The sequence below is a fragment of the Pezoporus wallicus genome, unplaced genomic scaffold, assembly GCF_028554395.1.
Source record: "Pezoporus wallicus isolate ANWC-B61680 ecotype Strahan unplaced genomic scaffold, APGP_CSIRO_Pwel_v1 contig_229, whole genome shotgun sequence".
Taxonomy (NCBI): Eukaryota; Metazoa; Chordata; class Aves; order Psittaciformes; family Psittacidae; genus Pezoporus; species Pezoporus wallicus.
Window position 1 is genome coordinate 1,486,286 of NW_026638360.1, and position 23,438 is coordinate 1,509,723.

General features: G+C 39.3%; 1 protein-coding gene across 3 annotated transcripts in view; it reads left to right on the plus strand.

The window, feature by feature from the left end:
* The window catches only part of CADM2 (cell adhesion molecule 2), a 625,008-nt gene that overhangs the window by 503,746 nt on the left and 97,824 nt on the right, over positions 1 to 23,438 (plus strand). For all 3 annotated transcript variants that reach the window (XM_057410463.1, XM_057410465.1, XM_057410464.1), the window contains 2 exons: positions 1,644 to 1,781; positions 7,270 to 7,440. In XM_057410463.1, coding sequence (XP_057266446.1) covers positions 1,644 to 1,781; positions 7,270 to 7,440 — 309 coding nt within the window. The remainder of the gene's footprint in view (positions 1 to 1,643; positions 1,782 to 7,269; positions 7,441 to 23,438) is intronic.

The window sequence follows — 23,438 nt, forward strand, 5'->3', positions numbered from 1 at the left end:
GTAGACAGTCAGACAGTTGAATTTAATAGGACTAATGTGAGATGTTCTCTGCACCAGTAATATTCATATTAATCCAGCCATGGAATTGGTTTTTTGCATAGGATATAAAATACATCTCCCTTTCTGTCCCCATGAGACTATTGTACAAAACTCTTCACAATTTTGCCATTAAGAACAAAAAATACCCACTCAAAGCAGAATATTCTGGAATACAACTGCCTGTGGTTAATCCTCTCTGTAGAGAGGCATCTCATGATCTAAACAATAGAAGAGCAGACAAGATCAACGTTTTAAATGGCAGAAAGGCATAGAAAAGTGTTACAAAGACAAAAAAAAAAAAACAGCTACCCACTATTTATCAGCCAAAGTAACTTTATTTTTCACAGGCCTTTTACATTTACCTTCCTTTTGGGGGAGAGTTTAGTGAAAGTTTCCGAACATCAGCTACTTACTTTCCAAGAAAGAAAGCTGCAAGTTTTAAGATGCTGACCTTTTTTTGGTTTGTAATTTTCTATTTCAAAGTAACATTTTAAACTCTTGGAGCTCCTTCTATCTGAGAAGGGTATGTTTTCTGTTTGAAATATATTACATCTTTTAATCAGATAAACTATCCTTTTATGTACTAATAATCTCTTTATTGACTACTCTGTTATGGATTAGAAGATTTAAGTGTCAAGGTATTATAGTAGACACCATTTTCTGTCCTGAAAGAGAGGTATAGATTTATTACAGAAATGTACTCTGCGATATGTACTGCTGCTTGGATTTTATGTATGTAATCTGTCATTTTGGAAAAGAGATGTAAACAAAGCAAATTGTGAAACACAGGGCACAGGATCAATTACTGTGAGTGATCCCTTTATCTAGGCACAAATACAAATGCATCAAAACGCTGCAGATGCAAGTTATTACAATGACATCTTCAGAGGTTTTAAAATTACGGTCATCAGTATCACGTTAAAATAAGTTAGTCTTGTGTTTTCAGAAGCCACATGGATTTATACATGCAGTGATTAAATTTTTCCCAATTATTTTTTCATAGAAAAGTAACTAGTTCCAAATTTAATATTATGCATATAGTATGTCATGATCATCCAGCCTCCTCTAAAGAACTGGGATTCAGCTGAGGAATTCTCCATTAGCCAATGGAATTGTGGTTATAACTATTGTCTGAAGAGAATGTATGAACAAACTCCTGTATTTATTTTCATCCTCACTTTTCCTTGGATTTAGTCTGAAAATCTTCACAATTCATGCTTAAATATCTGTCCTGAACTTAGATCAGTTCAGCTTTCTGTTGCCAGTCACATTTTATTTTCACAGTTGTACTTCTGTGCAGACCAGTTTAAACCTTATAATAACAATTCAGACAAGAGCTTCGTGCACAATATACATAGATAAGATGGTTTTTAAAATATAGCCTGTTTCCCTTAGAAAACTAGGTAATTTCTGTTTTCTTTAAATCTTTAGAATCCACTACAGTTGAGATTGACATTTTATTTGCAATAGGAAACAGGATTCACTGACAGGGCAAAGAATTATTTCCTGAATTTAGAACATATAAGGAAGTGAACTTTATGATGGTCATATATTCTTGTCTCTGATAGTGTCAGTTGCTGCCATTTTGCTTGTTTGCTTGTTAGGTGTTCCTGAGAAGCCACAAATCACTGGATTTACCTCACCAGTTATGGAGGGAGAGAGGATGCAGCTTACTTGCAAGACATCTGGGAGTAAACCAGCAGCTGACATCAGATGGTTCAAGAATGACAAAGAAGTTAAAGGTATTTAAAAGAACTTTGATATCATTTGGTCCAATAGTCAAAACTATACATTGTGTAGAATCGTATTTTTTAATTCATGTTTGTAAAGTTTCTTATATTTAATCATTAAATGAATCGGTGATAGTACATAGGTAAGGAAATGATTGTGAATTGCTGGATTGGTCATATAACTGTATTTTTATTCTATTTCTTCAAACGGTAGAAACTGATGTTTTTAATTGCTTTGAACTCTCTTCAGCTTAATAAACTCAGCTTCATAGAGAACTATTTGGGGGATTATTGTTATCACAGCCATACCATTCACTGCAGATATTTTACCTTTTCATTTCTTTTTGCCTTTTTAATATGACACGTCTCAGTTGGTCAGTTGCCAGTTTTATGTTACCCTCTAAGTGACTGGGTGAGGCAGAAGCATCTGGAGGAGACAGGAGATTGCTTTTCCAGTAGGGGAGTTATGGAGCCTGCTTTGGTGCAGAAGAGTCAGGTTGTAACATTTGAAGGAATCTTGTTTGAGTGACTGGGAACCTGCAGCTGAGGCAAGGATGCTGAGTCTGTGGTGAGGAGCAGGGAGAAGATGGACTTTAAAAGGGCTGAGGAGAACTTCGCAAGGACTGGGAAGAATTGGACAAAGTGTGCTGTAACTGAAAAGTCATGGGGTGACTAAAATCAAAGCTGAAAGCATGGGTTTGCCTTTGAAGATGCAGGAAAATAGGAAAGAGTTGCATATAAAGGTGTCTATTTCTTTTCTGTCTTCTCTTTCACTTTTTAAGTTCTTTACTTAAAACTTAGTTTTGTAGTCCATGTCTCAGAAATGCTGTGATAGTTTAAAATCCTTTTTGGCAAATGGGTGGGCAAAGCTTCCTATAAAAGAAGGTTTGGTCACATCTCCACAGCCAACTGAGGTCCCATTATAGATTAGACGAATAAAAAGGATAAGGTACTGGTATTTATTCATGTCACTTCATTGTGCAGTAAGACCAGATCAATAAATGATTCAAAATCCACCTTATAAGTGTAGCTTTTTTTAATATATATGAAAAAACTACAACAAAACCTCAACCAAACAACAGCTTTATCTGTTTTGTCTCATATTTGTCTGGTGTTGTGGATTTTGTTAGCTCAATAAACTGCCTCAAGCAATTTTTCAGCATTAATTGCAAAGTCCATTAATCTTCCTTTACTATTCTGCACCACAGTTCAATGTACACAACCAGAGCTGTGATATAAAATTGGTAAATAAAGGAGATTGCAGTTGATTGCCCAAGGAACCCAGTCTGCTCCAGAGCATATTGAAAGACACAGGAATTTTAGGCTTGAGTCATTTGAAATGTGTTTGAGCACTTGTAACATGGATAGAAAATGAGGAAACAGAGACATATCCTTTCCAGCCACAGCGAAATTACTGAAAGAAAGGCATCAAACATAATTAAAAAGAAGAATTTGCCAGCACAGCTTGCACACATGGCACAGCATAGATCCTGTCAGCCCAGAAAGATGACAGGATGAATATGTAAATCCAAGACATGTAAATACTGAAAATTACTCTAAGCAATATCAGTACTTTAAGGGAACCACTGGTACAGTTGACCTAGCAGCATGACAATACTGAAATAAGTTGTATTAAAGATTTTATTTTATAATCTGATGTAAAAACTTTGCTGTTCTTTCAGCATGCCATTGAAGTCAGGAAGTGATTTGGTGATGTGACTCTTTAACTAATTTGCTCTTCTCAACAGTTCCTTAAGGGATGATTTTCTTTAAAAAAGGGGGGTGGGGAAGGAGCAAAGAAGATGTGTCAAAAGGAGTAGTAAAGACAAAAAAAAATCCAGAGATGAAAATACTGAGCACATTCATTTCAGTTTAGTTTTCTAGGTCTTCTGAAGAGCACATTGCCATTTCACAAAGGTTAAAAATAAAATAACCTAACCAGTTTGCAGTGGCATCAGCAAAAGTTACATTAGCTTTGTGCACTGTAAAAGGTGAAATGATAAATCTGAGAAAATAGATATGAAATTATATGCTAATGCAGCTGACATTAAAGGTTAGGAGTTCTTCTGTCTAGCACCAGTAAATCCAATTGTGTTACAGTGTATTATACATGATGAAAAAGAATATAAATGATGCATTGAGTTCAGAGTTTCACCAAAGGGGAAAAAGCCATTCAAAAATTGTAGCTCCATTACTATTACTCAAAAAAGGAATCATCATCTGGTAAAGGAATACCATTTGAATAGAGTAAGTGTTAGTAATGAGACAGACTGCTAGTAATGAGGGAGACTGAAGTACTTAGCACCATGCCTTTTACTTTAGTGTTCTGTTTAGTGTTCTGTTTCATATATGCACCAAATTAACAAAGAGATGTGCAGTTTAGCATTCTGGTGATGTTTCTTGAGTATTATTAAAACAAAAATATTGGAGAAACTACATACATAATTTTGTAAAGAAAAAAAGAAAAATCTATTTTTCCAACCAAATTTCTTCTATGCTCTTTTAACAGCATTATGTAAGAAATTTTTTTTAGGTTTCAAGAATATTTTTAATGGATTATTTTTTTCCCCCTAGCAAAATTTGGCTTCAAAAATAAATAAGATAGTATCAATTTGTTTTGTTGCAACAGATTAAGACATTTGGAATTGGTTTATGTTTTTTAGTACACACAAAGAGCTCAGAGAGGTACTGAATATTTTGACTTTATAAACTTCTAAAATGAAGATGTAATTTTTATAGGCAAAGCCATTTCATGTCAGAATTTGATTTTAAATGTAAACAAAAATTATACTTGTCACGTAAAACCAGCAAAACTGTCTTTTTAAAAGATGAGGTATTCTATATGGATGTTCCAAGTATGGGCCTTTATAAATAGTTGCCAATGAACAATGAATGATAGACATTCTGTAATTTCTATTTTCCCTGTCAAACATCTATACTTATGATATATAAACTAGTATTAATACAAGCATATATGTATGTGCACCTATTTGGTGGAGTCATAGAAATGAGCACATAGTTGACCATAAGATTTCTTATGGCCCAGTCTCTGTTCAATGGTTAGGTCAGGTTGCTAAAGGTCTTCCCAAATTCAATTTTGAAAAATCACTATGTCAGAGGTTCCATAGTCTATCTGATCTAGATGTTTCAGTATTTGAAAGCCTTTATTGTGGAGAATTTTCATTATATGTAGATATTTCATGATACAAAATCAGTATTTGCCTTGATGTAACTTCTGTGCACTGCCCCTCAGCTTTTGCTGTATGCCTCTGAGAAGAATGTGTTTTTTTGATTCTCTATGACCACGTGTTAGGTACTTGAAGGCAGCAGTTTGATCTGGTTTTAGTCTTCTTTTCCTCAGGTTGAACAAACCCAGCTATTGTAATCCGTCCTTGCACATTTGCCAAAATCTTTCTAGTACCAGAAGGCTCAAAGTGGGCCTAGTGCTCTAGATGCAGCCACACACTGAAGAGAGAAGAATCACTTCCCTTCACTTGCTGGCTGCGCTATTAATGCAGGACAGTGATAGTGATAGCCAGAGAAAGTGCTTCTGTAATGGATCTTTTTGTTAAACCTTTTCCTCAAGGGGGTATTTAGGAGAGAGAGGAGTAGAAAGGAAATACATGAAATCATTTACTGCAGTAGGCATATTAAAAATTTCTGTAAAAACCCTGGGTAAATATCCTGAATGCTGGCATGCGATAACATACTCAGTACCTGATTTCCACTGCTCTTATATCCAGTTGGGCTTACATTCAGTTAGCATATATTACAATCACACCATTACAACATTTTGACATGAAGAAACATCTAAGAAGATGCAGCTGATAAAGTAGATAAGATAAATATTTCTGTTGATAAGGATGTCAACAGTTTATAGAGTGGTATCACCATCCTTTTTAGGGAGGTAATTAACTCTAGGAATTGAACTCTTCCCAACAATAGTTGTCTAGAGGAAGGCTTCTAAACATCTGTTAAGGAAATTAATTGGTTTTGTTTTTCTAAAGGATTAAGCATCCACAACCTCTCAGTGAAATTAACGTTGTTGGTGTTTTCAGGAGCTGTCTGTCCTCCACCTGCAGTCAGTAAGCAAAGGCATGTGTGCATTACTTGTAAGCAAACAGCGATCTATATAGGTGTTTATTATTCAATTTGGAAACCTGAGAACAAAGTCTCATGTGTTTGCCTCAAATATTAGTGAAGACGTTTGTTGTTTTCATTATAATAAATTTGCTTTAGCCCTGGTCAATATTTCTCTCACCTATGGATCTCTAAATATTAATAGTCACCATGGCAGAAATTGAAAGCTCTTAAAGCTTAGCAAAAAAACAGAGAGAAAAACGCTTGTATGCAAGAAATAATTATTTCTATGGGGAAAATGGATATCATGTAACTGTGGTGTCTTCATCTATCTGGAGGCAATGAAAAAGACCACCTCTCTGATTTCAGAGGTATTTTTAATCTAAAAAGGTGTAGCTTAAGCCATTTAAGATTTGCTTTCTAAAACTGATATTTCATTGAAATTTTATTTAGGTCATATTCTTCTCTAATGGGATTTAGTATAATTTGTAAGACGGAAACCTCTCAGTTTTTCTTTTCTGGGGACACAGAGGACATATGCAATCTCAGTGTAATTCAATATGTATGTTTATTTATTTATATATGTCTTTTAAAGCTTTCCTTGTGACAAATCACTATAATGAGCTATTTTGCTGAAATACATTCAAATCAGTATTATAAGTAGTCATGAACTAAATGAAACACGTTTAAAGCATGTGTTAAGAAGATCTCATGTTGCAGTTAATGCATTAATCTTCAGTTCTGATCTAACATGTATGTCCTACAACAAAACTTTCTGAATTTGAACCTTAACCTTGAGCTGAGCTGAATACTTAAACATAGCTGAAGGCTCTCCACACTTTAGTATCTGGGCTGAAAACTGTCAGAGACTTAAGTAAATCTGCACAAAGGAAGTAGGCCAGTTTAACGTGATACAAACCAGTGAGTGCAAGGTCTCTGAAGTAATTTTATTTCCAGTCTTCTTGGAACTCGTCTCTAGATTCCAGTAAATACTGTGATATGCTCTATTTACAGTTGTTCATCAACATCAATAGCTACACTTCAGTTTAGTTCAGTTTATAAACTATCATAATTCTAGCCAAAGAACAGAATAACCCATGAACATAGTAAGTGCAGGATTAATGTGATTACATGCATGCAACCCTTAGTTTACATGGCTTTAGTGATATCCATGTATTAGTAACAAATTTTGTAATATCCATGAAATAGTATGTGAGTGTGGTATCCTGTAACCAGTTTTAAAATGTCCCTTTTCAATATTCAGCTCTTATAATCAGAGCAAGCTGAGGAATAACTGCAGTCTGATTTTGTCTTAAAGAGATGTGAAAGACTTCTTTTTTCAATTGTGATAGATAACTGAGCTTTCTATTGCTGAACTCCTTTTCCCCAAAACATTGGAGATGTTTGTTCTTTCTTTCAGATGTCAAATATTTAAAAGAAGAAGATGCAAATCGGAAAACATTCACAGTCAGCAGCACGCTGGACTTCCTTGCAGATCGCAGTGATGACGGTGCAGTTTTAAGTTGCAGAGTAGATCACGAGTCCCTAAACTCTACACCTCAGATAGCAATGCAGGTTCTAGAAATACACTGTAAGTAACACACGTTCTATATGCTTGCTTTTATAGTTCAGTTTTGTTTCAGAGTTTCTGTTCTGAGAAAATTATAAAAATCTCTGATACCGTGCAGATGGGTAATGTCATTCTTTTAGCCAGCTTCTCTGTTCTGTATTTTATGGTTGGTTAGTTTGGGGGTGGGGGATATTGTTGTTTTTTACAGGAGTAACTCTTTATAAAATGTCTGTTATGAGCTTTACCAGTGAAAACACGATGGGACTGAGCTCCCGGTTTGCTTTGAGAAGTGGTAGAGTGGAAATTCATTTATCATTGTAGCAATGTGAAGGAGTTCGTACAAATCAAGATCATAGTACTTCACAGCCCTCCTTGAAAGTATCTAGAAACAAGGGTATGAAGAAGCAAAGTTCTCAACAGACTGCCCCAATAACTTTGAATCCTGTTAATGAAACTCTGTTTAATGCTGTTAATAATACAAGACCAGGAGGAAAAGCCCTTTATAATTTATTTTTAGGCTTTGTCCATACAGGATGTTGCTCTAGATAATCCAAACTTCAGGTGTTTTGTGTATTTATTTATTGGTTTATTTTTTCAAACAGTATTTCTGGAAACTTGCTGTCTTCTACAGTGCATTGTTTCAGAGTTGAATGAACCTGCCTATGTTTCTGTGTGCCCTACTCTGAAGTCATGTTGTCCTTTGAGTCATTTTTCTTCTTCACTTACAAACTGTAAGACATTCAGGAGAACACTTATTCACCATCAGACTATGTTTTCATATTTGCTTGCATTATACCCACCATTCTTCAGGGTACAGCTATGTGGATTTTTGCAGAACAACTGTGCTTTGATGAGTCTGTGATTGACAGCTAGCAAAAACAGTCAGCTGATCGGAGCTAGCCTAGCTAGAGCCACAGCCGGCACGCTTCAGCGACCGCGAGGGTCAACGGAGATGAGGAAAATCAGAGGAGATAGCGCAGAGACACCGCGATTCCCGACATCTCCCGAAGCCCCAGCAGCCCTTGCGAGAGAGAGGCTGACGTGGCGGGGGGCGTTCCCACGGTGACGGCGACCACTCCCCTGCTGCTTGCCTTGAAAAAGCCTTTGAGAGGGCAGCGACCGGGCACAGGGAGGAGCAAGCAGGTCGTGTTGCTGACCCTGTTGCTGGTGTCCCAGACTGCGGACCAGTATGGTTGCCTCCAGAAAGAGAGGTTGCAGTAAGGTGACTACAGCAACTCAGACAGAGACCCCGTCCTAAACCGTGGCTGTTCAGGCCTCTGGGTGCAGGGAGTGCCAGAGCCTGCTGCTGCCGGAGGAGGGAGGACAGCATTCCACCTGCGTGAGGTGTGAGCAGGTAGAAGATCTGCTTAGCCTGGTGGCAAGACTTAAGGAGGAGGTTGAGACGCTGAGGACCATCAGGGAGTGTGAAAGGGAGATCGACTGGTGGAGTAACTCCCTGGTGTGCCAGTTGGAACGGTTCCAGGGAGATACCCCCCAAAAGGGGAAGGACCCCCTGCCTTCTCACACAGAGGGGGATGGCCCGAGGCAGCCCCTGCCCTGTAGCTGTTGCGCAGAGGTAGGGGACCAAATATGTAGATACGCAGAGTTGACCCTCATCATAGGGAAGTGTGTAGTCTGCCTGGAGCCCGGATCAGGGATATCACCAGGGCGCTCCCCAACCTGGTGCACCCGACAGACTACTACCCGCTGCTGGTCTTCCAGACAGGTGGGGAGGAAGCTGCTTCCCGCAGTCTGAGGGGGATGAAGAAAGACTACAGGGCCTTGGGGCAGATGGTGAAAGAGTCTGGGGCTCAAGCGATCTTCTCCTCACTCCTTCCATCTTCCACTGATGTGGGAAGGAATGGGAAGATTCAGTTCATGAACAATTGGCTTCGAGACTGGTGCTACAGGCAGGGCTTTGGATTCTTTGATAACGGCTGGTTTTATAGGGCACCAGTCTGGACAATGACAAGTGAGAAAGGTTTGTCTCACAGAGGCAAAAGGATGCTGGGGCACGAATTAGCAGGGCTCATTTGGAGAGCTTTAAACTAGATTCGAAGGGGGATGGGGTTGTAGCTGGGCTTGCCCCAGTGGGGCAGTGCTCCAGAATTAATGAAGACTGGGAGGCCTCCTACAATCCTAGGGTGAAATCGGTGTGCTCAGCTCGCTCCCTGGAATGTCTGTACACCAATGCGCGCAGCATGGGAAATAAGCGGGAGGAGTTGGAAACCTGTGTTAAGTCAGGAGACTATGATCTGGTGGCAATTACAGAGACGTGGTGGGACAGCTCACATGACTGGAATATAGTCATGGAGGGCTATGTCCTTTTCAGGAAAGACAGGCCAGCCAGGCGGGGTGGTGGGGTTGCTCTTTATATGCGGGAGGAACTACAATGCACCGAGTTCTGTCCAGGGACAGATGATGAGCGAGTTGAGAGTCTGTGGGTGAGAATTAAGGGGCAGGCTGGCAGGGGGGATACTGTTGTAGGTGTCTGTTACAGACAGGGTGAGGAAGTTGACGAGGCCTTCTACAGGCAGCTGAGAGCGGCCTCACAGTCACAGGCCGTGGTCGTCGTGGGGGATTTTAACTTCCCTGATGTTTGCTGGAAGGACCACTCAGCAACCCAGCTGCAGTCCAGGAGGTTCCTCCAGTGTATGGATGATAACTTCCTCCTGCAAATGGTGGATGAGCCGACCAGGAGAGGAGCGCTGCTGGATCTCATCCTCACTAACAAGGAGGATCTGGTCGAAGCAGTAAGGGTTGAGGGCTGCCTTGGTTGCAGCAACCACGAGATGGTGGAATTCAGGATCTTGTGTGGCAGGACTAGTAGAATAGCAAGTAGAATTGCAACCCTGGACTTTAGCAGGGCAAACTTTGGCCTTTTCAAGCAATTGCTAGGGGAAATCCCATGGGCAAGGCTGCTTGAAGGTAAAGGGGCCAAAGATAGTTGGTTGACATTCAAGGACTGCTTTTTCCGTGCTCAAGATCGGAGCATCCCGACACGTAGGAAGTCAAGGAAGAGGGCCAGGAGACCTGCGTGGCTAAATAGGGAATTGCTGGGTATGCTCAAGTGGAAGAGGAGAGTTTACAGGTCATGGAAGGAGGGGCTGGCCACTTGGGAGGAATATAAGGCTGCTGCTAGAGGATGTAGGAAGGCAGCTAGGAGGACTAAGGCATCCTTAGAATTAAACCTGGCAAGAAGGGTCAAGGACAGCAAAAAGAGCTTTTTCAAATACATGGCAGACAAAACTAACACCAGAGGCAATGTAGGCCCACTGATGAACGGGATGGGTGCCCTGGTGACAGAAGATACAGAGATGGCAGAGTTACTGAATGCCTTCTTTGTCTCTGTCTACTCTGCTGCGGGCAGTCCTGAAACGCCCTGTACCCCTGAGACCTTAGATGAAGTCAGGTCGACGGAGCGGTTTGCCTTAGTCGATGAGGAATGGGTTAGAGAACAGTTGAGCAATCTGGACATCCATAAATCCATGGGTCCAGATGGGATGCACCCGCGGGTGCTGAGGGAACTGGCGGAAGTCATTGCTAGACCACTCTCCATCATCTTTACCAAGTCTTGGGAAATGGGAGAGGTGCCTGAGGACTGGAGGAAAGCAAATGTCACTCCAGTCTTCAAAAAGGGCAAGAAGGAGGACCCGGGTAACTATAGACCGGTCAGCCTCACCTCCATCCCTGGGAAAGTGATGGAACACCTTATCCTTGGTACCATCTTAAGGCATATCAAGGATAAGAGGGTTATGAGGGGCAGTCAACATGGCTTCACCAGGGGGAAATCATGTTTGACCAATCTCTTAGCCTTTTATGAGGAAATAACACGGTGGATGGATGATGGCAGAGTGGTGGATGTGGTCTACCTTGACTTCAGCAAAGCATTTGACACAGTCTCCCACAGCATCCTCACGGCTAAAATGAGGAAGTGTGGACTGGATGATCAGGTAGTGAGGTGGACTGCGAACTGGCTGAAGGAGAGAAGCCAGAGAGTTGTAGTCTATGGGGCTGAGTCTAGTTGGAGGCCTGTAACTAGTGGAGTGCCTCAAGAGTCAGTACTGGGACCGGTATTATTTAATATATTCATCAATGATTTAGATGAGGGAATTGAGTGTACTATCAGCAAGTTTGCTGATGACACTAAGCTGGGAGGAGTGGCTGACACGCCAGAAGGCTGTGCTGCTATCCAGCGAGACCTGGACAGGCTGGAGAGTTGGGCAGGGAATAACTTGATGAAATATAACAAGGGAAAGTGTAGAGTCCTGCATCTGGGCAGGAACAGCCCCAGGTTCCAGTATAGGTTGGGGAACGGCCTGTTAGAGAGCAGTGTAGGGGAGAGGGACCTGGGGGTCCTAGTGGATGACAGGATGACCATGAGCCAGCACTGTGCCCTTGTGGCTAAGAAGGCCAGTGGCATCCTGGGGTGTATTAGAAGGGCGGTGGTTAGTAGGTCGAGAGAGGTCCTCCTTCCCCTCTACTCTGCCCTGGTGAGACCCCATCTGGAATATTGTGTGCAGTTCTGGGCCCCTCAGTTCAAGAAGGACAGGGAGCTGCTGGAGAGAGTCCAGTGCAGGGCAACGAAGATGATTAAGGGAGTGGAGCATCTCCCTTATGAGGAAAGACTGAGGGAGCTGGGTCTCTATAGTTTGGAGAAGAGGAGACTGAGGGGTGACCTTATTAGTGTCTATAAATATATAAAGGGGGAGTGTCACGAGGATGGAGCCAGGCTCTACTCAGTGGCAAACAATGATAGGACAAGGGGTAATGGGTACAAACTGGAACACAAGAGGTTCCACTTAAACTTGAGAAGAAACTTCTCAGTGAGGGTGACGGAACACTGGAACAGGCTGCCCAGGGAGGTTGTGGAGTCTCCTTCCCTGGAGACATTCAAAACCCGCCTGGACACATTCCTGTGTAACATTATCTAGGTGTTCCTGCTCCGGCAGGGGGATTGGACTAGATGATCTTTCGAGGTCCCTTCCAATCTCTAGCATACTGTGATACTGTGATACTGTAACAGGCATCTGCAAAATACCATCAGACCAGGTAAAGGGAAGAAGCCTTTCATGAATCTGTACCTAGGGTAGGTGTTATCAACCTGTTATCAAGCAGTAACTGCAACTAGTTCCCAACATAACATGTCAAGGACTGCTGGCACACATAACTTGTTTCTAAACAGCGATATTTCCATAAGCATCAAAGGCTCATAGCACATGTAAAATGCAGTAAAAGCAAGAGCACTCCATGCACAGAAGCTGACAGTATTGCTAAAAAAGCCATCTGCATAAAAGTCTGAAAATGAGGAGGATGTGGATTAGCGTCCATAAGTACTATGTACTGAAAAAAGCTGTTTTCTGAAATGTTCTACCCAGCATTTTGTTGAAGGAGATCAAACCCTTTCTTCAACAAATGGCTATTAAACACCTGCTTCCCCTAACATGTTCAAATGACATCTGCACTAGAGACATGGATCCTTAACAGCTTTATTTCCTTGAATTTAAATCCCACAACCATCAGCCACTGAGCTGGCCCATGCCTTCACTTCTAAATTGCTTGCTCTTCCTTCAGTACCCTGCTCGAGATGTTGGCACTAGAGGAGAGGAACCAAATTGAATGGAATAATAGAGAAATAAGCCAGCTGTATGAGGTTTAAAATGACTCACAGAGACTGAAATGTAGTGTGATTCAGGATAAGGGCACAGTTCTGGTTTGTGTGAGCATCTTAAGGTCACAAGGTGGTAAAGCCTTTCTGTGGTCTTGTATATATAAAGCTTCTTGAATGTTTGCTGTTTCCTTCTGATTTGCACCCTAGGTAGCAAGACATTGCCTTGCTAAATAGCTGTGGGGTTCATGATTCCATTGCATCATGTTTTGGGCAAGACTCCTCTCTCTTCTGTGGGTTCACTGGAGTTTTCTAACAAGGACAAATTGCACCAGGCATTTGCAGTTGCTAATATGTTTTTTGTTACTGCCCCTTCAGACTGCCAGCTTGTTAAAAGCCACAATGTGCAAGTAATTATTCTCTGTCATTCCTGCATGCTCCATTAATTTTCCACCAATCAATTTAATACTCTTCAGCACTAGTATAGAGGCATGATGCATGGAAAGATAAGTGAACAATGTGCCAAAAGAACTTAAAAGTTTAGAAGAGAGGGTGCAAATACATTTAAAAACATAGAGAAAGCAGTATTTTGGTATTGGTGACAAGGAGACTAAGAACAGGCTGTTATTGTCCTTTTCTTAGCACTTACATCTCCATGGTCAACATACTCAGAAGTCTTACACTGGGCGGGTTTTTAATGGAATCGTTATAAAATGAAAAGGGGACTCAGGGAACTAATGATGTGGTTCAGCAGAGAGACTTGAAGGAAAAAGAGGAGAAGGATGATTTACTATAGCAATCCCAAAGACTCTGAATGGAGTACATTGCACTGGAACTGGGCCCTGCGTTTTATTCTCCTGCTATTGCTCACCATCATTTGTGAGTATTACTGCAGTCACTGGATTTTTCCATCAATCCGTAGGACTTCAAACATCTGAGATATCCTATTTGTATTAATGAGAGGCATGCTCACGGGAACCAGTGTGAGTTGACCCAATATATCCTTAGTGCCACCTGACAGCAGTTCAAAAATAGTGCTGACAGAGCAGATGGATTATGGGACCCCACAAGAAAAGTCAGGAGAATTTGTTAATCTGATGTCCTGTAGGCTCCAAAATCACAAGCAAGTAGTGAGGCATTGCTCCACAGGGCACTTGTTCTAATGTCCAGGAGGCATTTCTGCTGAGCAGAGTGCTATGGGAGAATGATAAGCAAGTACCTTAAAATGGACAAACAGAACAGCATAGCTGAGCATCAGTTCAGGCAGAGAACGGATGCACAATGATTAGGCATCACCCACTGGAACTGCTCGTGGTTTTTAAACACTTTCCTAAAATCTGAAGGATTTTGTCTGTGGTACATGGATGCTCCTTACCAATTATCAGTGTATCATCACAGGACAGAAACAAAGAACAATAATAAATTGTCGGGCCATTTCTGTCCCATATAATTATGCTTGAAAGTAAAAAGCCTTCTTTGTTTCAAGCAGCTAGCCCCTGACAATGGAGGAAACATATGGCTTCATCAAAACAAAAAGCACAAAGAAAAGAAAAGCGACTGAACAGTAGGAATTACAGGACTGTTCGTGATAGGTAGAGAAAAAGGAAAGCAATGTAAGAGTTGGAATGACAGGTTTATTATTTATTCTAGTGAAAGATAGAATAAAATTAAATCTGTCCTAGACGATGAGACTGTATGAAACAGATATGTGTAATAAGTCCATGGAGAGATGTAGATAGAGGTGCTTATGAGTCCACACAGCTGTTTTTATCATCAGCTTTAATAGGAAGTAAACTTAACAAAACGAAAGCCAGTAATGCCATCAGCAGCAATATCAATACAGAATATACTTTATTTCCTCTTCTTCCCCTTACACAAATCTTAGCTTTTGTTAGTGCGATAAAGCAATCAAATCAGCTTTCCCCTGTACATGAAATGAAGCTGAGGACAAAACTTGTAAGATAAGAAAGGTTTTATTTTCTTTTAATATGTATTTGTGTATGTACTAGAAATAATGTCTGAGTCCTCCTGCCACTCCATTTTTTAATGGTTAGACCTAGAAGTAGAGATTACCTATGTTATTTATAGCTTGACCAAAAGAAGGGTATCTTGAAGGAGACCATGATCAATCCTCTTTTTCACAAAACTTTCCATATTGCCTTTGCAGATATCAAATATTAAAATAATAGGGATGCAGGAGGGTAACCATACTGTACCCCACTCCAGACTTTGGGGTAATTAGCTCCTCCAGTCTTGTGAGCTTTATTTATCACCAATTTATGTTATGTCTCACTTGTGTTTAATCTTGTTATTCTGTATATCGTGCTCTGTGCACTGAAGGGCAGCCCAATTGCCCAAGTCTTTCTCGTGCTGAAAGGTTTGGCCATTATTTAGTTTCTGCTCGGCCAGCAGAGGTTTGTGGTAGCATGACACTGCTTGCTGAGTTTATTTTTCCTCTGACCCTTACTGTCAACAGTAAACCTAAAATAGACTTGTATCCCCTGTGGCTTTGTTCTGAAGTTTGCTTGTCAGCCTAGCTGACACTGGTTATTAGGAAGTGCTTCTTGTAAGTGATAAATACGAATCTCAAAGGGGTATTTAATTTCATTGCTTACTTTTACATTCAAACTAAACTAGGAATGCATTCTTTGTTCCTGTATTAAAGTATCACAGGTGCAGTACTTCAATTTTAAGAAATTCTCAGTACAATGCTTGCTAGACTGTGTACTCTTAAGTACATGCACACTCCTGAAAAGACATTTTGAGGGCAAGTACAAATTCTGGTCCACATCTGGGAAGTTAGTGAATTCACTTATCCCTCTTCAATGTCTCGGATACATCTTGTTTCCCAGAAACAGCATCTCTGCATTCCTCCAGGTCTTCCCAGAGCAGAAGCCAGCCAACACGCTGCTTCCTACTTGAACAGAGTGCCATAAAATTACCCAGTGGTTATTACCTTACCTTAGTGAAGATTCTCTGACTACAGTAAATTACCCAGCAGACCTCAGTAAAAATTAATTGTGTAAGTCTGCCCCAGAGACTTCTTTTGAAGCTTTAAAGTGAAATCAAATCATTTGAACTTCAAACCTAATCATCATGATTCTAAAATGGCAGCTGTGATGTGATCCGTGCTAATGGACTCTGTGAGATTTTGCTCAAAAGCTGACCACGTTCCCAAATGACAGCACTAATAAGCTAAATATGTGTTATGTAAAGAAGTGTCTAGAGAGGCAATTTTGAGTAAATTCTATATTGGCAGACACAGATGTGCAGTGAATTGTTGGTCTGACAAGTCTATAGCCATCAGCTAACTTGCTTCTACAGGGTATTCCAACAGTGTTTGTGTAATAGGCCATTTCTTCATTTGTGGGTTGTTATTAGATTCTTTTGCAATGAACATCTGAACTTGACTTTAAAATTAGGCAGCTATTCCAAGAGAATGTTGGAATTGTTGTCCGGGAAATAAATGTATTGATTCTGAATTAAGCAAACAAACCACCTTGAATGCAGCCAAGTACAGAGAGGCAAATCAGCAATGCACTTGTGCAGCCATGTAGAACATAGTGTGCATGTGTGAGTTTGGAACAACAGTGTACTACTGGGATTTCTGATGTATTCACAGATGGAGGTTTCTCTGACAACAGGATGGGTTTGGATTTTCTGCTGGTGTAAAGCAGAGTAATTTTATCAAAGACCTGCATTACTCACTAAGAGAGCTTAGCCCATTATTTTTACTTAAACAGTTTCAAGTTTTTGTTGGAACTCAGTCTCTAAAGTTACACATTCTGAACAAATATAAGTGAAGATATATTAAATATTTGTGTGTGAATATGTAAATATGTGAAAATATACAATATTAAATATAGTATATATTATAATATACATTCATATAGTGCTGCATGAAATAAGGTATTATAAAAAGAAAGCAAGAAAAGGGTCATTCTCAATTGCTTACGATCATCTCTTTATTATGCTGCCTGACACCCTGAAAGACACACTAGCTGAAAGTAAAATGTGGAAATATTTGCATGATTACAAATAGCCTCAATCTCTGTGTGAATACTCTGGCAAGGGATACATAGTTAGAGTCAGGAAATGGCTTACTAGCTAGGATGATAAGGTGTCACAGCTATCCAATTTTTCATTTTTTTTTTTTTTTTCAACAGGGACCCAAAACACTGGACTAGCTCAAATAAATACAAATAGAGTATGTTTAGTCAGGAGTAAGAATAGCTGGAGTACTTGTAAGAACTGAAACTTGCTTTGGCTTTGCCATGAGAGGAAAATGTTAACCTAATGATATCTTTAGTCAGTAAGGTCCAGCACACAATTCTCCTGTAATTTCTTATACAGTGAAATGACATGGATTTTCCAAGGGCATAATTTTTTTAGGGGCCTAAGAGAAAGAACTCACTTAAGATTTGCACATCCAGGGCTTTGCTCTCTTCCAGATTGGCATGATTTGTTCTCTTGCTATAACCATTTTATCATAGAATAATTTGAATATTTGGAAATTGTGATATCTCAGAAGCCTCTGGAACATGTGGAAGTTGACTAGTATGTCAAGCTTAAACTTTCTTTCAAGAGTAACATGATGGCACAGATGCAGTGGCACATTCTCTTCCATGGCACATCTTATCTTGGTGCATACTGATCATAACAAATATCAAAGAAAATTTCCCTTTGAGAAAACAGAATTGTTTTGTTTCAAACCAGTATACTCCTAATATTTTTCTTGGCTTAATGGTGTGTTCTTTAGAGTTCTTAGACCCAGCTCTAGGAGCAAGACCCATTTAGGTTGTGCTGTTTTTTTGAGGAAACCGTCTGCTTGTCATTGTACAGCTAGTTAGACACAACCTTTTGGAAGTCACTAAGCCATTATCAGACTGTCATCTCTTACCCTTCTGCTAAGTGTACCTGACAAATCCGTATGTACCAGGACACAAGAGGGAAACCCAGAACAATTATTATATTTTTTAGTGATTTGTGAGGACTGTGGGTGCTGTAAGAACAGCACCCACAGTCTCTGCTTCAGACAGCAGAGTGCTGAGTTTTGCTCCAGTACAGGCATGTTTCAGGGATCTTTCTTATATGTGTCATTTATGTTTAACAATGAAGTATACTTCCCCTCCTGAGTTAATAGAGAGTAATAGCTGGTTAGTGTAAGATACCATCAAACATCTTGATGACCTGGACTTGGCTGTAGCAATACTGTTTTCAGGATGTACTCCACTATACAGAACAGGAGGCCTGGGCCTCGGCTTCTTAGATCTCAGCTTTTCAAGTGGATTTCTCTGTCTGAAATATCACAACTTAGGTGGTCATATTGGTTAAAGCCACTTTTTGTTCCTGCCTAAAAAGCAAGAAGGTTATGTTTTCTGTGTGATGTGCAGACAGGACCTTGTTCTCTCAGAAAACCTCCCTCTCTTATCATAGGCGATCTCTGTAAGCCTAAGAAAGCAGGTGTTTCCTTCACTTTACTGAAAATCTGTCAGCTGCTTAAATCCTTCAGAAGCTCCTGAAGAAAAGCTAGATGTTTTCTTCAATGTCTGCCTGAGTCTGAAAGAGAGGTACCATCTCTTGCAACCGATGCTTCCATCCATTAGAGGTCAACTGTCTGAGTGGTGTTCCTGCTTTTCTCTTTCAGTGTAGATGTTCTGATGTACTTCTGTGACCTTGAGAATGAGAGAATTTTAAGATCTTCAAGTTAATTCCTTGTTATAAGTTTACTCTTTATATGCATTCAGGTTTCCATCCAAGACGGCCTCATATTGAGATACTCTTCTGGTATTTTACCCAAACATTTTTGTTTGGCTTATTTGGGGTTTTGTTGTTGTTGATTCTGGGGGGTTTATTCCTGAATCATTGTATGAATGCTAATACAGACCATAAATGTATCTTAATGTTATTTCAATACTTTGGTGACCATTTCCATTCAGTCTTCCTCAAAGGATGGATATTTTCATATTTACCGGTGTAAAATACAGTTAAATATAGTAATAATAAGAATGCAAATTGGAAGATACAGCTTCAGTACGTGTATACCTCTTCATTTTGAATGAAAAGTGAATAAGAAGTTATTCTATATAATTATTTAGCTCAATAATTAATGTAAACACTATGTTAATAAATAAAATTATCTTGTTTAAGCTTTCATATTAGTGAGTGCTTGAAAGAAATGAAACATAAAGGATAGTTACTGTAAACAGTAAAGAATTATATCTGTGAACATGAAAGTTCAGTGCCACAATTTGCATGTTTAAATGAGATCAATTAGGTTAATGATGGATGAAAATAAGAAATCCATTATTTAAATGCAAAATAATTCAAAAACTTGGAGGTCCATTTACTGCTAAACTTTCATCTTTCAAAGGGGATATCTAGTTCAAAGGGTTAATGTACAATCCTGACCTTTCCCATCTGGAGGCTTATGTTCAAATATGTTTTACAAGTGAAATATAATCTAATATAATTTATTTCTTTCTAAAATATTTTGTAGGAAAATCTGCAGAGTGCCTTGTCTATTTTGCATATAAGCTTTAAAATGTGGTGTGAGCAGGTTATTCCATTTATTTGTTGTGTGTTTAGGAGAAGTATCAATAAGGTTTCAGCGGCAGTTTGGGAGGGAGTGTTTAATAATATTAAAAGTAGGATGCTCAGAAAAGAAACATAAAATAAATATAATTCCATATCAGAGGAGGAAGCCTTTAGGCATAGGAAAGAGACAACCTGTGGTAAAAGACTGAAAAGAGAGAGGGCACGCCTACACTGGGGAATGGAACACTGTGAGGTCATCTCTGAACTTGTTCCAAATACCTGTATGAACCGCATAGTGCTTTCCCATGTGGAGATGCTAGCTTCGGTCAGTATGGTGATGTTTCTGAGTTACTGAGCACTTGTGGACTAACAACTCTTTTCTCTCTGGAGATGAGTCTAGGAACAGAACCTTACAGAGCTCACTGTAGGCTTTTGAGGTCGCATTGTTAACTTGGTCACGACTGGTCGTGTGCTACTGTCACCAGTACAAATTCCCACAGTGTGTCTGTCAGACCATTGGAGCATGTTCGTAGCTGGACGTTAGAAAGAGAAATTAGTTCATCTGCCTGCAAAGATGAGAAAACTATAGTAATGGTGTAAAACAGGCCATGCAGCTGATTTCCTGTAATGATAAAGCTTTCTCTATGTAGGGAGGTAGGTTCCAGAAATAATGATCCTATTACAAATGACCCATTAGCAGTATCCCCAAGACTGACTGACTGATTTTTAAAGTTCCTAATCTAAGTAACAACCAGTTACTATAAAAGGGATTAAAAAAAACCCTCTGTATTGTATTTGATGAGATGAATGCCTACATTAATATAGTGTGAATGCATTAGATGATCTGTCGTAGAGATATGAAGTGGAAGGTTGAATTTATTTAAAAACTAGAAAACAATTTTCTATATCGCATGACACTGAGAGGAAAATAAAGATTGAGTGTCTGAATGGCAGTCAAGTGTTTGAGAAGTCCCACATCAGGTCCCAGCTGGAGCAAGATTTTTTAAGGGACATGACTAAGATCCATTACGCTCCATGCTGCCTTCAGAAATAAGTTTGAAATGTCTTTTGCATTTTTTTCTAGCTTAGTCTTGGTGTTATTTCAAATGGCATCACCTTGGAAGAATACTGAAAATTACAAAATCTGTAAAGCACACACCCCAGGTTACAACTCTGGTAACCTTCAGCCAGTCAGTCTACTGATAGAGGACAAAGCTGTTCCATGCCTTCCCTATAGAACTGTCTGGGGGGCTGTTTATTTCCAAAACTAAAGACTAGCAAGCAGGTGAGACAGTTTGGAGGAAAACATATATAGAGATTGTTAGCAGGACCTTCCAAGGAGTAGAAGTTTGCCCTTCGTGAGGTGTGGTATATATTTATAAGAAAGAAGTAAAGTTTTCATGCCCCAATACAGCTACTTAGTTATTTTTTTTTATATAGATTCAACTTTTATAATGTCCAATATCTGGTATGAATGCCAGAGAAAGGCTTCAAGGGGTATTTTGGTATACTGAGCATCCAGAGCTCTTGTTTACTCCTTCAACAGTTTTGAATGCGCTCCAATTCTCAAGACATATTCAAGATAATTTAAGTCAGACATAACAGCAAACTGAAGGCCTTCAGCAAAAGAAACTAAGGATACAGAAGATAAAGTTACATTGGAAGTCATGCACTGACTTAGGTATTTCTTGATGACGTATGTGACTTAGGCAGAAAGCTTTTTTTTTCTTCTTGTCTTTTTTTCTTTACTCCTCTCAGGTGAATAGGCAAAAATGAGATAAAATATAAATGATTTGGAGAGAGCACAGTGTAAGGTGGTGGCGATGTTAAATGGAACAGATTGTTTAGTCTGAAGAAGTGGCATGACAGGAACAATTAAACAACATGAAATCTTTAAAACTAAGCTTTATCACTTGCATTCACTGAAGAAAATGAAAGTATTATTTCTACCATGTCATCCTGTGTGTAGGGGACTTAGTGGATAACAAAGAAACCAGTGACCCATTCTGCATAAGCAGGGAATAGCTATATCTGGTGCTATCTTCATGAAGTGGCGCACATTTAGAACTGTAGTGACAGTGCCAGTCTGTCTACCACTTAATTCAGCAGGGTCTACTGATTTATACTGAAGTTTATCTCTGCCATTTTTAAGACCAAGCACAAAGTAGGTAAGAATGATCAATGAATAGATTACATGACAAAAGAAGGGTAATTTTTTTTAACACATTTTAAATTTAGCAGAGAGGAGCTGAGGAGCTTTGGTTGTGTACCTCCATATTCTTTTTCGCCTTCCCAAAACCCCAAGCCACTCATTATGTACTACAACATTTTAATTCCTTTTTTTTTTTTTTGGCAGTTTTGGTGTTGGGAGTCTAATATGACCAACAGGTGAGAAGTTGAAAGAGATACTATGAATATTTATAGAACCAGGTAATCAGTATTCACAGAATTAGTAACCTAAAGGGTTTCCTGTGAACTTCGCTTGAATTCAGGCACTCATGAATTATGAGTGTCAGGAGAGAGTCACTGATCAAGCTTTCTTTTCCCCCACATTGGTGTTTGGCTCGTTGTTTTACATCTACGAGATTGTTTTTACACTCTCCTTATATAAACTCTCTTTACTTCTTTCTTCAACAAGCATTGTATCAAACTAAATGAAGCAAGATAAAGGATGATGTAATAGTCATCAAAGAATCTCTAATAACAAAGGGACCATATGCTTTTTCTGGTCCTGCTTGACTGTAAAGCAGTTTTTAAAGGAGTATGAAAGGAAGATACAGGAATCTCCATGTGGATATGGTACCAAATATTCATTTTTATCAAAGCTTTATTTTTAAAATATCACAAAGCTCATTTTTACTGTATTACTGAATACATTTATTGAAGTGAAATACCACAATCATTTGATTGTCTCACCCACAAATGCTACTAATAAAATTATTTGTCAGATACATAATACTCAATTTTTCTCTCCACTGTTTAATCATTGGCTTATTTGTTATATTCTGAAACAGAACATCAAACTTCCTATATCTCCTGGGGTAACTTGATGAAGTTTACCAAGGCAGACTTGCTTTGTGAGTGCTTATTCAAAGCAATAGAGCACAGGCAGAAGCCATGCTACTTGTCATTTACAAAAGCCACCCAGTTTTTGGGAATGCTGATTCACAGCTGTAGGATGCACACAGCTGGTAAACATAAAAGCTATTAAAAATGGTGAGCACTTTCACAGGGCTGATTAGAGTACGCCTCTCTCTTCTTTCAGATCTCATTTGGGATATCCAATTTGATGCTTATTTTTGCACATGCTGGAGTGGTTTGTCCTTGGAATTTACTTTAAAAGTCTTTTTTTCCTACGCTTAATTACTTAGGGGTTTTTTTAGACGTAGGAATAAAATTGTGTAGGATTATAGACTTCTCGAGAAGTTTGTAAGTGCTATCTATATGTGAAAATTGCTATCTTCTCATGGTTTCTAGAAAGAAAAAAATATACCTTAAACTGTCCTATGCTTACTCCAGTGCTAATTAATCTGGAAAGTAGATACATCATCATTTTCAGAGGTATCTGCTTATTTTATCTTTGCATCTGGAAATGATGGAAAGGTTCCAAGGAAATAAGAGAGGAAAAAGTATGATGAAAAATTTTGAAGGCTGTGGCATAAATAGATTTCACAAACATGGTCATGGAGAAATCAGACAAAGCCAGGTAGAAAATAAATGAATTAGTCTGTCATGAAATACTTTTAAAACCTTATCATCTGGCAGCCATTTATTGCCAGGTGGCAATAATCTTTTATTATCAGACTGTTATATTTTTATAACATTTTTTAAAATGATAGCACCAGGACTGTTGTTGTTCACTGCCACAATAAAA